This window comes from Crocuta crocuta, unplaced genomic scaffold (assembly GCF_008692635.1).
Source record: "Crocuta crocuta isolate KB4526 unplaced genomic scaffold, BGI_CrCroc_1.0 scaffold20, whole genome shotgun sequence".
In the NCBI taxonomy this organism is placed as follows: Eukaryota; Metazoa; Chordata; class Mammalia; order Carnivora; family Hyaenidae; genus Crocuta; species Crocuta crocuta.
Genome location: NW_027527932.1, coordinates 1,113,278 through 1,128,882, shown reverse-complemented (window position 1 = coordinate 1,128,882; position 15,605 = coordinate 1,113,278). Strand labels below are relative to the sequence as shown.

The following is a 15,605-nucleotide window of genomic DNA, read 5'->3' as shown; positions in this document are numbered from 1 at the left end:
AAAAAAAAAAAAAAAAAAAAAAATTCTTAAGTTTTCAAACTTTTGCTACTAATAAAATCATGGGGTTAAATGTGGGCTTAAAAGCTCATCATTCCAATCCTCTTTTTATTGGGGGGGAGGGGAGGGGCAGAGGGACAGAGAGAGAACCCCATGCAGGCTCCACACTAAGGGATGTGGGGCTCAATCCTACAACTCTGGGATCATGACCTGAGCTGAAATAAAGCATCGGATGCTCAACAGACTGAGCTCCCCAGGCACCCCCATCATTCTAATTTTCTAATTAGATTTTTAAAAAGGCAATTTTAAAAATTCTACTTTCCAATTTATGAAGTGAGTAAATTTTAAAATCTAACACCTATATGAAATTTATGTGTTTTTACTGAAGTATAATTGACATACAATGTTACATTAGTTTTAGGTATACAACAGAGTGATTTGGAAACTTTATACATCATGCTACACTCACAAGTGTAGCTACCATCCGTCACCACACACTATGATAATACCACTGACTATAGTCCCTACGCTTTAACTTTCATCCCCGTGACTTTTTCATTCTGCAACTAGAAGCCTGTAGCTCCCAAGCCCTTCACCCATTTTGCCCACCCTTCCACCCCCATAACCATCAGCTGGTTTTCTGTATTTATGGGTCTGTTTTGGCTTTTTTGTTTGTTTTTTAGATTCTACATATAAATAAAATCATATGGTATTTGTCTTACTCTGTCTTATTTTACTTAACATAATACCCTCTAAGTCCATCCATATTGCGGCAAATGGCAAGATCTCATACTTCTTTTTATGGCTGAGTAATGAAAACGAAATATATTTTTAAAGACCCCCCCTTTTATATTTTTAAAGATGCTCAAAGATACCAAACATGAACTCTGAACTCAAGCATCTACGACCATAAAAATAAACTGGCCGAAATGTAACTTTGAACCAGGAGCATGGGGCCGCTTCTCCTAGAAACACTGCTGGCGGCACTCCTCAGCTGAGGAGCTGTTGCCGTCTCTCCACTCCTCCTGCAGACCCTCCCATCTAAAAATATGTCCACTTCATCAAGTCAAAACCATTTCTAAGAAAGGCATGCCCGTTCTTCTCCTTTACGGAGTCCCTGAAGTATATCCAGACCATACAACTTTTAGCATCATCATTAGCATTAAACTATGTATTTATCACACACACACACACACACACACACACACAGAGTCTGATTTTCTCTGGGGAGTAAAAATGTTAACGACAACTATCATATTTTATCTCATTTTATTTTTAAAAAATTTTTAATGTTTTATTTATTTCTGAGAGAGAGAGAGAGAGAAACAGCGTGAGCAGGGGAGGGTCAGAGAGAGAGGGAGTCACAGACTCTGAAACAGGCTCCAGGCTCTGAGCTGTCAGCACAGAGCCCGACGCGGGGCTCGAACCCACTAACGGTGAGATCATGACCTGAGCCGAAGTCAGATGTCCAACCGACTGAGCCACCCAGGCTCCCCATATTTTACTTTATATACACTTGCATTCTTTGAATTTTTAAAAATGATATCTTGTAATTGAAAAATTTGAAGGAAAAAATATCAAAGTAGCTAAGCACAGAAAGGCACAGAATCAATGTTTAACTTAATCTTCCAAGTATGATAGTATAAATTCATGTCTAGGCTACTATCTTTGCCTTTGAGGAGTTTATAATAAATACAGTGGCGTAAGCAAATGAATAAGTAAACGAACAAATAATATAATGGGAACTTGTAACAGGTACTATAAGAGAAATGAACAGGGTACCGTGGTAGAGGGGACCTACACAGAGTGGTTAGCAAAGGTCTCTCAAACCCTTAGAATAAAATAAGGTGGTCAGGAGAAAGCCTCTCTAAGGTGGTATTTAAGCCTAAAGGAAAGGCTTTTAAGGTATTTAAGCCTAAAGGAGCCAACGATTCAAACAGCATAAGGCTTGATGGACTATTTTCTAAACTAACATAGCAGCTTAGTTCACATCTGCTAATTCACAAGGTAATTTCTGCATTTTGAAATTTGCACTTTTCTAAATAAGCCTGTCATTTTCCATTTTCCAGCCGTCTCCAAACTAGACATCAGTAGTTCTCCAGCACCCTTTACATAAGGTTGTGTGTATGTGTAACTATCCCCAAATTGACATTTTTACCAACACATCAGTTTTTATTAAGAATATCCTCTACAGGGGCGCCTGGGTGGCTTAGTCGGTTAAGCGTCCGACTTTCGCTTAGGTCATGATCTCGCGGTTCGTGGGTTCGAGCCCCGCGTCGGGCTCTGTGCTGGCTGCCAGCTCGGAGCCTGGAGCCTGTTTCAGTCTGTGACTCCCTCTCTCTCTGACCCTCCCCTGCTCACGCTGTCTCTCTCTCTCTCTCCTAGAAATAAATAAAAAACATTAAAAAAAAGAATATCCTCTACAAACTAGATGGAGATGCAAAAAACAAAACAAAACCCCCCAAGAAAACAACAAAAAACAAAAAACCAACAAACAACAATAACAACAAAATATGATTTCTGATTATAATGACCAGATATTTGGTGCCATACCTTCCCAGGGACAAAGAAGTTTCTGAACCCCCAGAGCAGAGGCCACAAGTGCTTAAAACAGTGGCCTAATATAGTTTTGCAATATATGTCATTACATAGATAAATCATGCACCCTAATTTGAATGTGTAGGATTTTTGGAGAAATAGATAAAATGTAAGTATATGTTATGTCATACTAATGTTTTTTGAATAAATAAAACTCCAATCTGAAATAAAAAAAAAAAGAATATCCTCTACATAATTCAAAAACAGTTATAAGAAAATCAGAGGTAAAAAACCTAATGTTTAATAGACAGACTAATACAGGCCACGCACTCAGTACACTAAAGCAGAAAGTCTCTCAAGTGCTACACTATGAAACTAGCAAAACATTCTTTTTATGCTCAAATTTTGTGTTGGGAATAGAAGATTTAAAGAGATTCATGGGTTGAGAAGGGCAGCAACATAAATGCTGGACGTAAAGAGGAAAGGGATCATAATAAGACACTACCTTACTGAACTCATTGCAGTCAACAGTTTGAGAAACCTCAGGTTGAGAAGCCTCAAACTAAACTCAAAAAGTGATCAACTGTAAACCAGAACTACATTTTAGTAATTTTCATTATAAAATATATTATCAGGCTAACCAGACTTTTATAGTACTGATCATAATCTCCCCCTTGCCAATTTATTTATCTACAATGGAGAACACAGCCTTCTCAGTTAAGGCTACAGGTACACTCTCACCTGTACATCAATACTTGGGAAGTTAAATGAATGATCAGAATACCTGATGAATACAGAATCCCTGAAGGGATACGGTTCTTTCAGCCAGGCCATGGCGAGGAGCAATCAAATATTCCAGCCCCTAGAGACTACCTTTCTAGTTACCGGAATTTTCGTGAACCCCAGATGATGTATCTTTTCCCTTTGTACAGTAGTGTATAAACAGTGCCAAATTCTGCTTTTCAATTCTTTTTCAATGTTCAATGCTGACCATCCATTCCATTTCTGCTGACACAGCCTTTCTTTAGACACGTTAATGTCATCTATTTAATCCAATCAAAAACATTCAAAGTGCCTACAACCTGCTGGGCACTATACTAGGTACTGGGCATCCAAGGTCAGATAAGAAATGAGCCACATCCTCAAGAGTTCATCTTCGACTGAAGAAGACCTTTTCTTTCCTATTTTTGACCTGGGAGACTGCCAGTTTTTAAAGCACCTTCTGCATATATCTAATTTTATCCATTCTTTGCTGATGTTACTTGGTTTTCACAGTTCTAGGAGTATTTTGCCATTGCCCTGTGTAGCAACCCGAGGGCATTTTGTAAAGAGGCAACTGAAGTATTGGGAAGTTAAGCAGCTGGCCTGAAAATCACTAAGTTAATAAGTAGTGGAGCCACGATTCAAATTCTAGGTCTTTCTGACTCCAAAGATTCTCTCCTCTATTTCATGCAGTCTCTAAGAAACTAAAAACTCTGAGAGAGAGAAATACTCAAAATGCCTAGTACATTTCTTGACACATCCCCCGATCTGATGGCTATGTCTGTCAAAATAAAATCAACAATATCAATATCAAGTTACTAATGTGTACAGGACTTTTAGACCTCCTATTAACTTCTGGGCCCCCAATTTAACAAGCCAGGAATAATCTTCATTTCGGTAGGTCAAGGCCCAATTCACTGATATTTAGTACTCTTAGAAAACAGAATCAAAACCCAGATCGCTTTTCTAGTTAAAAGCTCTAATCTCAGCAAAAATAAGGCTCTTCTAGTATGTAATATAAATTTTAACTCTACTTTAAGCCTTAGTAAAGCATATTAACGGTGATTTAAAAACAAAGATTAAGCAAATAAAAATAATGTAAAAAGGGCACCCCTGGGTCATATCCCAAATCATCTAAAGCTTTAGATTACATATCTGGTTGGTATTTTTAATTTATGCTGAATTATTAAAAAGAAATGCTTCTTAAGCAATCTATTAACATCCACCTCTGTTTCTTATACTTCTCATGAGTTATAATAGTTTAATACATTTGAAAGCAAAGAGTCACTGAGCAAGGAAATTACTAAAACACAAATCCTAATGTACAAATAAAAATGTGAAGAACCAGGAAAGGAAGAAGAGGAAATGGAGGACACAGACTATTAGGTGGGAGTGCAGTGAGAATATAAACAGCAGAAACTGCAATTCATCAAACAGGAAGTCCTGAAATCACATGACATGCAGGAAAAGAAAATTTAAAAATAAATGAAAAGGGACAAAGTGAGCAGGCTCAATACAGCCCTGGGGGGAAAATATTTTTAAAGACTTTAAATAGACAGATTATAAGGCTATTAAAAATATTATAAGAATAAGTTGTATTCAAACAACCTGGTGATCGTTAAGGGACTATTTTCACTTTCCTGGCTATGTTATCCTAATATTTACTTAATGGAGAAGCATGCTAACATCCATCTACTTAGGATGAAGAAAATAATCTCTTCCTAAATACATATATATATATCATATATGTATATATATAAAATCAGATAGTTTTTATGATGATCAGAGATTGTTTTTCAAGAAGACAACAGAAAAATATTCACAGTTAAGAAATACCATCTAAGTTAAAATGATCTTACCCATTAACGTTGCTAAAAGACACAAGGAGTACATTTCTTTGTCAGCTTGCTCCTGAAGTTCCTTAGATAGTTTACCAGTGACAGCAATCTCTTCTTGTTTCACAGTGTGGGCGGAGTGTGCTGCAGCAGACTGACCACCTTCCGCTTTACTTTTTAGAATCTCTATTGTAATTCTGTCACCATGCTGTAAAGGAACTGGCTCCTTTTCCATTCCAGCCTGGGGTGGCATTAACTCTTTAGGAGGAAAGCCATATCGAATACACTGTAAATATGGAGGAATGTTAAATTCTCTGGCTATGCTTTCCTGAAGTTCCAAAAAGGTTGTTGAAGACTTCAGTGTAACCATGGACTGTCGTCCATCGTTAGTCGTTATTCGGATCTTCTTCTCCTTTGAAGTGGTGGGTGAATAGGGAGCCTTGGTAGGGGTAGCCGGTGCAGAGGACGGACCATCACGAATGGTACTAGGAGAAACGGTCCTGGGCTGCCCTTTTTGTTCTTGTTTTAACTTCTCGGTTTTCCTTTTCTGCATTACAGCAGCCTGTTCCGTAATATTCTGTTGAATAGTTCTTTCAGTTTTACTCATGTTTAACTCCTCCTTGTGCAAAGTTTTTGTTTTCTGTCCGGTAAGAATAATTTTAGTTGGGAGCTGAGACTCCGCCTCTTGTCCTTGTACATCTGCAACTCTTTGGGCATGAGCACCATCTATATTTACAGGAGTATAATCATCAGGATTCTTTTTGGCAGTCTGATGCAATATAGTATGGACAACTTTCTGAACGAGGATTTCACTCCCAAATTCACCCGGAAAGTGCTTGGTAACAAGTTTCATTGCAACATCGTAAACATTACTATTCAAAGATGCATCACTTTCATACTGGAACCAATAGACCGTTTCTCTGACGACTCTTCCACCCCATTCCAAAGTAATAGGAAAAGCTTCTGGTAGATTGTCATACTCTTTACCATCCCAAAAATGTTTGAATCCACAGCCACATTTGCCACCAGTGGACCTAGAATTAGTTCTGTCCCCATCCAAATACACAATAGACCCATCTCCTCTGACCCTTCGCACAGATGTGCCATGGCACCAGTTGCAAGCTGTCAGGTTACTCAAGCCGTAGTCTGGTACCAGAACATCTTTCACTGAATCATACGAGCAAACTAAATTGTTCAAGGGAAAGCTATAATTTTTGTCAGGCCTCAGCTGTCCGTGAGTACTTTTTGCCAGGTTATACAGTTTCCCTCCCGGAGCCAACCACTCTGGAGGAACATGAAGTTCAGAAAGGGCACCACAGAGCAAACATTTGTGAAGGCGATTATCCATGACTGCTTTTTTAGCAGCTGCTGTAACTTCTTCAGGCTGAACTCCTATCACCCCAGTCCTCCTGTAGAAATACTGATGGACATCGGCCACCAAACTAGGATGGATACCGTGTTTGTCCATAAAGACTTCTTCCATAGCAGCCACGAGCCTAAGTAAGTATTTATCCTGCAAACTTCTGTCTCCTCCAATAACACAACCACCATCCTCCTCAAGTTTAATGTACTTTTTAATAAGGTCCTGAGGCACACCCCATGCTTTGGGCAGCAAATTCATAGGCAATTTGGGCAGAGCAGCCCCTTTTATGCCTACCAAGGGGATATAATGGTTTCTACCAGAGCTACTCCATGCAATACAGATTGGTTTGTTCAAATGACCATCTCTCCCTGTGCACTTCTCCGCAGGGATGAGCCCAGGCAGAAAGGTGGCTGAGTAATCACCAGAGCTTCTCATGCCACTGAGAGAATCTAGCAGAATAATAGGGCGATGTAATACATTGGCGAGGCCAAATATGTGGATGTTCCTCAGGCCCAAGGGCACACCCTCAGGTGGTACGAACAGAGGGTCACACTCATTGATAATGTCCTCCCATTCGGCGGCATCGATGAAGTCGTGGAACAGGGCCTGATACTGGGCCAGGTGCTGCTGAAAGTGCTGTTTGAGGTTCTCCCTCAAGGCATGCCAGAAGAGCTCGCGGCCGACGAGGGCGCGGGACACGGCGTGCACCAGGCAGTGTCCGTCGCCGTCCACATGGACTGGGATGAGGCACTCCTGGCTCTTATTGGCCCGCTTGATGTCCTCAAGAGTGTCGTGCAGATACAAGAGGCTCCCGGAGCGGTCCTTGCCATAGCCCACCGTGTTGACGTGCTCGGGCTCGATGAGGAAGGCGCGGTCGCCCAGCAGGGCGCAGTCGAACAGCTCGCCCTGGTTCATGTCCCGGAGCAGCTTCGCCCTGCCCGTCTGCTTATCCATGCCGTAGCGCGCTAATATGGGCGACAGCAGTTTGCAGTGGTAGTTGGAAAGGCCCATCACCTTCACCAGCTCCGTGTTCTTCTTGGGCGCGCCTGTCACGCCGAGCAGCGCGTTCCGCAGCAGGTTGTGAAGCACCACGTCCGGGTCGGTCACCTCCTCCACCCCCAGCAGCTGCCGCTGCTCGTGCCGCTGCCCGCACTCGGTGCACTCGATGNCCCGAGCGACCCTCAAGGGCTCATAGCCCAGACGCCCACCGGCCCGACTCCGCGCAGTCCAGGCCCAGGACGAATCACTTTCCTTTCCCCACCAGCTCCTCCTCCTCCCAGGCGGAGGCGGAAGCGCCAGACGTCGTTTCTCTTCTGACTTCTCCACCGCCGTAGCCGTTGCCCCGAACGTAACGGCCACCACCCTACCCAGCACTCACACTCACTCACTCTCGCTCACTCTCTCCCTCAGACACACGGACATACACGCCCTCAGTGAGAGTGCGCAGGCGCAGCTGCCGCTCTGCCCTCTGGGAATTAGAGTCTTGCAGCCTCCCTCCCGGCCACTGGATGCTGGGATCTTGGACCCACAAAGAACTACAATACCGTGAGGCCCTGCGGCTCAGCCCCCGCGGAGAGGAGGAAGAGGAAGGCAGGAGGAGGGGGGGCAGAAAGGAAGCTGGTCGCGCGTGGTGCCTGCCGGGACTTGTAGTTTTAACTGGACCTTCTCTGTCGTCTTCCCCACTCTGGGACGCGAGCAACAGTGAAGGAGAGACCACATTTCCTAGGATGCCGTGCGGTGCGTTCAGCCTCACTTCCCCTTAGGCGGAGAGAAGGCTGCAGGGAAGCTCGGTAAAAACGGAATTAAAGGGAGTGGGTGTCGGAAGCGGAGGGGCTGAAGTTCCCGACTCGTAGGAGGGGAGGGCACTTGACGGGCTCTCAGTGGAGAAGGTACAGTACGTCCGTGTCCAGCGGTGTGGCGGGCTGGGAAGGTGACGGAACGGCCTGCGCCGGGCCGGAGGTCGGAAGAGGAAGGGGGGAGAGCAAAGAACCGGTTCTCGGAGGGTCTCCCAGGCCCTTTGTCCGGCCCGTCTTCTCCCTCCTCGCTCCTGCCGCTGCTCCAAGCCCTGAGGCGCCTGAGCGCCTTCTCCGCCGTATTCCTCTTCTGTGCCGCGGGTCACGGGGGCGCCATTTGCGTCCTGTACGTCCCGGCGGTTTACGGTACAAATAGCAGTACTTTGGATGCGTGTAGAGTCGTTTATACACGCAGAGCCTTTTCACTAGACATAATTTGCTACTGACGAGCCGCTTCTCAAGAATAAGAACAGCTATCACTTACTAAGTTCTTACTGTATCTCTGCCGCAGCCTTTACATACACGGCGTCATCTGCTCTTCATCAAAACCTTGTTAGAAAACATGCCCCGAAGGAAATGACTTCCTTCGGTTCACACAGCCGGTAAGCGACGGTTCGGCGTTCAGAGCCAGATACGTACCCGTATTGCAGACACACACGTAGGCAGGAAAGGCTAGGCCAGTATTATATAAAATAATAACCAGCTTCCGGTTACTACTGCTTCATAGTTTACGTAAGATGTTCACATGTATCATTTCGTTCTCACACCCGTCCCGTGATACGATACCAGGTATTGTCGACTCCATTTACAGTTATGGAAACAGACTAGGAATTAAGTGACTTGTCCAAGGTCAAACCACCAGTGCATCTCAGACCCAGAGAGTGCTTTTTACGCTACTTTCTACAGAAGAAGAGAGCTGTTAGGCTCAGACCTCGTGTTAGGCCTCTGGGTCTCTTCGAGACTCCAGGAGTGATCAAGGCGTCTCCCCCTAAGGAGGCAGCACAGCTTTGTTTCATTGTGTGCTTGGAAGTTGCCTCTTCATACACAACACATTGATATGTTAATTGAAAGTTAGTATCTTAATTATTAGTGTACAGTCAGCCCCTTTCACTTATTCTGGAAATTCTTGCCTTCTGAAACCTTAGATAAGTGAACTATCTCGAAGTTTCTGAAACATTTGGCACAAAATAGAAACATCAGTGCAGTACATGAGGCCTTTTGAGTCTTGGGTAGCTGCCAAGGGAATTGTTTACCTTATTAGGGTTTTTGTGTAAATAGAATTTGATGCTTTGAAATGAAGCATCTGTAAGACATTCCTAAAGGGTATTAGTACTGACTTTCACCCTAATTATTGTCTACAGCTTTCTTCAAAAGAAATGACATGTTTGAAAGAGAAATTCTTGGGGCACCTGGGTGGCTCAGTCCGACTTCGGCCCAGATCATGATCTCCCGGTTCGTGGGTTCGAGCCCCGCGGCAGGCTCTGTGCTGACAGCTCAGAGCCTGGAGCCTGCTTCAGATTCTGTGTCTCCCTCACTCTCTACCCCAACCCCACTTGTGTTCTGTCTCTCTTTTTGTCTCTCAAAAATGAATAAACATTAAAAAAAGTTTTTTGAAAGAGAAATTCTTTAAATGTTCTTTTCTTACCCAATTCTTCCTGGCCCACCCACAAATGATGTTACCGTCATACAAGATAGGTAATGTTACTTATCGTGACGGGGATAATTTTCAATACGGTTTTTCTTAATTCATGCAGGAAAAGTTGTTTATTTCTATTCTGGCAGTAGTTTGGTGGTAACTACATTACATAGTGTTGGAACTGGTTTTTAATTGTGTATTTTTAAGTTGAGAAATTGAATATGCCCAGTAAGTGGAAATTATTAACTACTGTTACTGAGAAGTTACACCTGCAGTGGAATTTTATTTTCCTCATACAGAATCCAAAGAATTGAATTATGAAAGCCTCAGAACACATGAGAAATAACAGCAGTGTGCACACTGGCATGCACGTTTATGTTTTGGTATCACCAAGCTAAATTTTCCTTACTGATAAAACATATGAACAATGAAATAGATTTTTTAAATTGCATCTGAATGTCATTCTAAATCACACTTGACAAAATAACCACTTCCCACCTTACTTAAAAAATGGGTAGCCTTTCGCTGGTTTATCCAGCAAAATCCATTTGACTGATCCAATGTTCATTTCCCTGTGTGGAACTTTCATTAGTTAGAAATATTCTTCCAAAACTAAATCTGACATTTAAAGCCATTTGTTAACTATAGTTCTAGTATTAAGAATGATACTTTTAAAAGGAAAAAAATAAAATGCCTTGATAGGAGGGAAAGGAGTTTTCAATCAATTCTAGAATTAAATTGGGTCATTTAACCTGCAAGTCACTTACTTAATGAGTCTGTAGATGCGAAGTTCAGAAAGTAAGAAGGCTAACAAAGGAGCAGTGTATTAACCATGACAAGTTCAACATGTGAATTATTTTTTACAGGCATTTAGAAGGCATGGGTACCTGTAAAGTAAGAAAATTTTGTTAGGACAAAATATGACAAGCTGTTTCTTAATTGGCCATAGGAGTGCAGAAAGCTTCTGACTTGCTTATGTGAGATACACATGCTTCCTTCCTCTTCTTCCCCAAATCCATGATCGTAATTGCCTAATAACTTTTACAAGATCTTTATGAGATTTCTAATAGTTCTTTTTTTTTTAATGTTTATTTATTCTTGAGAGAGAATGCGAGCAAGTGAGGGGCAGAAGGAGATGGACACAGAATCTGAAGCTGGCACTGCACTGACAGCAGACAGCCTGATGCAGGGGCTTGGACTCACCAACTGTGAGATCATGACCTGAGCCAAAGTCAGATGTTTAACCGATTAAGCCACCCAGGCACCTCACTGATAGTTCTTGTTCTCATCTCAGTATTCCCTATGGGGAAATGAGCTTAGCCCGTAATGTTAGCTGCTCTGATACCACCATTACCCCAGCATCACTTCTCTCTGAATTGCCAAAATGCAGTTAAAACTGAAACACTCTTTTCCCCCATACATTTCTAGTATGGCATTTCTAAAATTTCTGTATTGCTTTTTATAAAATGTATACTTATTTTTGAGAAGGAGGGAGAGGTGGAGAGAGAGGAAGACAGGATTCGAAGCAGGCCCTGCAGTGACAACAGAGAACCCAATGCGGGGCTTGAACTCACAAACCATGAGATCATGACCTGAGCCAAAGTCAGATGCTTATCCGACTGAGCCACCCAGGCACCCCTAAAATTCCTGTATTGCTTTTTTTTTTTTTTTACACAAATAGTTTATTGTCAACTTGGTTTCCATATAACACCCAGTGCTCATCCCCACAAGTGCCCCTCTCCGTGCCCATCACCCCTCCTGTATTGCTTTTAACAAACCCAGTAAAGGTAAAAGCAAGAGGCATCCACTTAACAAGAGAATAACCATCATTGTTTTTCTCTTTTATATTAGAAAAGGAAAGGAATCATAACTTTCGCAATTGTCCTAAGTCAGCCATATACTTTCTCACATGAAATACACATCCGTACTAAGAGTTGACTATGTTCCCCCAATCTCTACCCCAGGTAATCAGATTTGAGTCACAAGCTTTTGGTGAAGCTGAGGGTGGATATATGAGGGACTTAATTCATGAAGTAGTTATTGTGAGAACTTGAAGGGATGTGGAAGGCCATCCCTGATGTAAAGGAACTCAGTCTTATAGAAGAAATAGGCGAAACTAAACTGTTCATAAATACGGGTAGAAAAAAGTATGTAATCCGTCAAAACAGTATCAGAAAATAAATACCACAAATGCTATGAAAAGTTGAGTAAGGGCTTGTTGTAGGATGAGTGCTTCTCAGAAAATTATCTTAATCTTTAAAACAATCCTGTAAGGTAGGTTTAACTCTGGAAGGTTAACATGATCATCATTATTACCACCCAGCGAGCAAGTAGCAGAGCTGGGCTTCAAGTCAATCTTCACAACCTCTTCCATGTTTAGCACTCACTCTTTCCACTACAGCACAGCTACTTAGTGATTTGAGAGAGAATTAGCCACAAGTGAGTGCAAACTGGTGGCCAGTGGCCACACGGTTTACATGTGTTTTTGTTTAGCCAGCAGCGGTTTAACTTTTTTTTTTTGTGCAGTGGCCAGCACTTCACTCTCTAAGGTCATAGGCCAGGCCCCCGTGAGACCTATTCCCCGCCTGCCTCCAGAAAGTATTTGCGTTTCTGTGTCAGGCAGTAACTGGGGACAGTTACTCATGAAGGGTATTTCAAAGGGTAGAAGGAGGCCTTTGTGAATAAGAGTTGCAGAGAGTATTTGGAGAGGAATGATTAGCAGTATTTCTCATTCCATAAAGGTGAAAGGTCTAATAGAGTAAGAGGTCATCCCTTAGCACCGTAGTTCTCAAACTGTAGTGATCATCAGAATCGAATATAACAATGGGTTGCTGGGCTCCACTCCAGAATGAGTATATTTGGGATGGAGCCTGAGAATTTGCATTTCTACCAAGTTCTCTGGTACTGCTGATACTGCTGGCCCAAGGACCACACTTGGGAAATTAGTGTTTATCAGATTGTAGAGCACGTCTGGGGAAGCCCAGACTTTGGTGTTGTGTTTCTGTTGTTTTAAGTACAACAGGAATTGACATAGAACATTTAGAAAATAAGCAAAAAAAAAAAAAAAAAAAAAAAAAAATAAAAATTATTCTTNCCGACACGGGGCTCGAGCCCACGAACCGCGAGATCATGGCCTAAGCGAAAGTTGGATGCTTAACCAACTAAGCCACCCAGGCGCCCCAGTTATTAACATTTTAAATGGACTGTTCAATTTCCTTTTTTCTAAAAGTTTTAAGAAACCAAAATTGTATCATTATCATCATCATCATAGTAGCTCTTAAATTAACACTAATTAGGGATCTATTATGTACTAGAGTCTTTACATATATTTACTAAATCCTTATAATATTTTTTGAGCCAGGTACTATTATTATTATTCTTATTTTACAGATAAGGACTGAGGCACAGAGAGGTTATTTAATTTGCTCAGTGTTTCCTTGCTAGTAAGTGGTATAATTAGGATTAAAACCCAAGCAATCTGGCTCCAGAGCCTGTATGCTTAATCATTATGCTTACTATACGGAGTCTTCTGTTATACTGACCATTATGCTATACTATTGTGCATACTGCTTTTAACCTGAATTGTGTAATCAAATCATGAACAATCTTGATAACATTAAATATTCTTGTCCAATATTTAAAATGAAAGCCTACTTTTTTCTTTTAAAATATTTCAAGCATTTCAAATGTACAGAAAAAATATATAAAAATACTTATGCACCCACTACCAGATTTAACATATGTTAATATTTAAGCATATTTGCTTTGAACCCCCCCTTTCAAAAAAGAAAAATATGTAGTTTAGTAAGACCATAATTTTGAGATTTAATTTTACATAAAACAAAATTGTGCCTTATGAGTTACAAAAGAAATCACCATTTCCCTTAATAAAAACAGGATATCCTGGAGCGCCTGGGTGGCTCAGTCAGTTAAGTGGCTGACTCTTGGTTTCAGCTCAGGTCACCATCTCACATTCGTGGGTTCGAGCCCCTCATCGGGCTCTGTGCTGATGGCACGGAGCCCAGTTTGGATTCTTTCTCTCCCTTGTCTCTGCCCTACCTCGCGTGCTCTCTCTCTCAAAATAAATAAATGAACTTAAAAAATAAATAAAAATAGGACATCCTTTAAACTTAGTAATGGAGGAAGAATTTCCATGTAATAAACAACTCCGTAATTACTGTTGCCATTCTCATGCCATCCCAGGGAACACTGCTCCTCCTCCAACACCCTGGCCCATACGTGGGCTCTTTAAATTATTTGGTGATAAAGGTAATAAACACAAATAGTGACATAAAACTAGGTAATGTGACTTGTATGACTTACTCAGTTTTCAGGCTACTTAGCCTACCTTCATGTGGCAAAGGTCATTTTCCACCTGGGTAACACCTGCACATTGCTAACTAGAACTGTCTGCAGTGATGGAAAAGCGCTATGTCTGTCCTGCCCAATATGGCAGCCACTAGGCACATGTAGCCCTTGAAATGTGGTTAGTGCAACTTGCGAACCGAATTGCTTTTTTGGTTTTGAGAGCGAGAGAGTGTGCAAGTGAGAAAGGGACAGAGAAAGAGAAAATCCCAGGAGGGGGAGGGAGAGAGAGAGTGAGAGAGAGATGGGGCTCACCCGAAGCTGGGCTCGGGCTCACCCGAAGCGGGCACATGCTTACCGGATGTGGGGCTTGTGCTCAGGAACCATGAGATCATGATCTGAGCCGAAGTCAGATGTTTAACGACTGAGCCGCCCAGGCACCCAGGAACTGAATAGTTAACTTCATTTAATTTTAATTAAATTTAAGTAGCCACATGTGGCTGGTGGCTCTCAATTGTCAGCACAGATCTAGGTCCATACAGCTACCAAGTCTTCATTAAAAATAATGACTCTCCAAATTCCAGTGAGTTCCTGGCTCTGGTGCAGGGTCAAGGGATGAAGCCTGACTGCAAAAGGGAACAAGGGAGCTTTTTTAGGATGATGGAAATATTCTTTATCTTGATTATGGTGATGAGGACATGGATATATACATTTGTCAAAACTCATCTGACTGAATTTTTTTTTTTAATTTTTTTTATTTATTTCTAGGAGAGAGAGACAGCGTGAGCAGGGGAGGGTCAGAGAGAGAGGGAGTCACAGACTCTGAAACAGGCTCCAGGCTCTGAGCTGGCAGTCAGCACAGAGCCCAACACGGGGCTCGAGCCCACGAACCGCGAGATCATGGCCTAAGCGAAAGTCGGACGCTTAACCGACTAAGCCACCCAGGCGCCCCTCATCTGACTGAATTCTTAAAAAGGGGTGTGTGTAAATTATACCTTAATAAAGTTGCTTTTATAAAGTAAAAGAAAAAGAAGAGCTGAGTTCCAGAGTTCCACCTCTGGTCTATCTAAAGCATGCCTTCTGCAATCCCATTTTCCCCTAAGAACCACCAGAGTCATTACTACAGCATTACAGGACCCTTTGGGATCCGGCACCTCGGCTACTTCAGGCATTCATTTCCTTGGCGCAGTGCTTTGCCACACTGACCTCCTTGTTAACCCGCAGATACTCTGACACATGCCTGTCTCCGGGCCTTTGCACTTGCTCTTCTTCTGAATGGAAAACTTTTCCCAGGTATTCATTTCAGGTGTCTGCTCAAATGTCAGCTCCAGCAAGATGCCGTCCCTGCCAAACTTTGTAGAACAGCACCTCTGCCC

At 42.3% G+C, this 15,605-nt stretch overlaps 2 protein-coding genes across 17 annotated transcripts in view; one reads left to right on the top strand and one right to left on the bottom strand.

The window, feature by feature from the left end:
• The window catches only part of VCPIP1 (valosin containing protein interacting protein 1), a gene marked incomplete at its 5' end in the record, with an annotated part of 31,018 nt that extends 23,344 nt beyond the window's left edge, over positions 1-7,674 (bottom strand). Inside the window, one exon of the mRNA XM_077751824.1 lies at positions 5,157-7,674. Within this exon, the coding sequence (XP_077607950.1) occupies positions 5,157-7,674 (2,518 nt within the window). The remainder of the gene's footprint in view (positions 1-5,156) is intronic.
• A 7-nt stretch (positions 7,675-7,681) lies between these two features.
• LOC144221319 (uncharacterized) overlaps positions 7,682-15,605 on the top strand; it is a 28,987-nt gene continuing 21,063 nt past the window's right edge. For 5 of the 16 annotated variants that reach the window (XR_013332019.1, XR_013332020.1, XM_077751792.1 and 2 more), the window contains exons 1-2: positions 7,682-8,232; positions 8,800-8,890. Coding sequence is in view for 3 of the 16 variants with exons in the window: in XM_077751792.1 (XP_077607918.1) it covers positions 8,004-8,232; positions 8,800-8,890 (320 nt within the window). In the remaining 13 variants the exon portion in view is untranslated. Of the gene's footprint in view, positions 8,385-8,799; positions 8,891-9,649; positions 9,911-15,605 lie in introns of those variants that run through there. The other 11 variants (XR_013332027.1, XR_013332026.1, XR_013332023.1 and 8 more) reach the window with 8 other exon arrangements.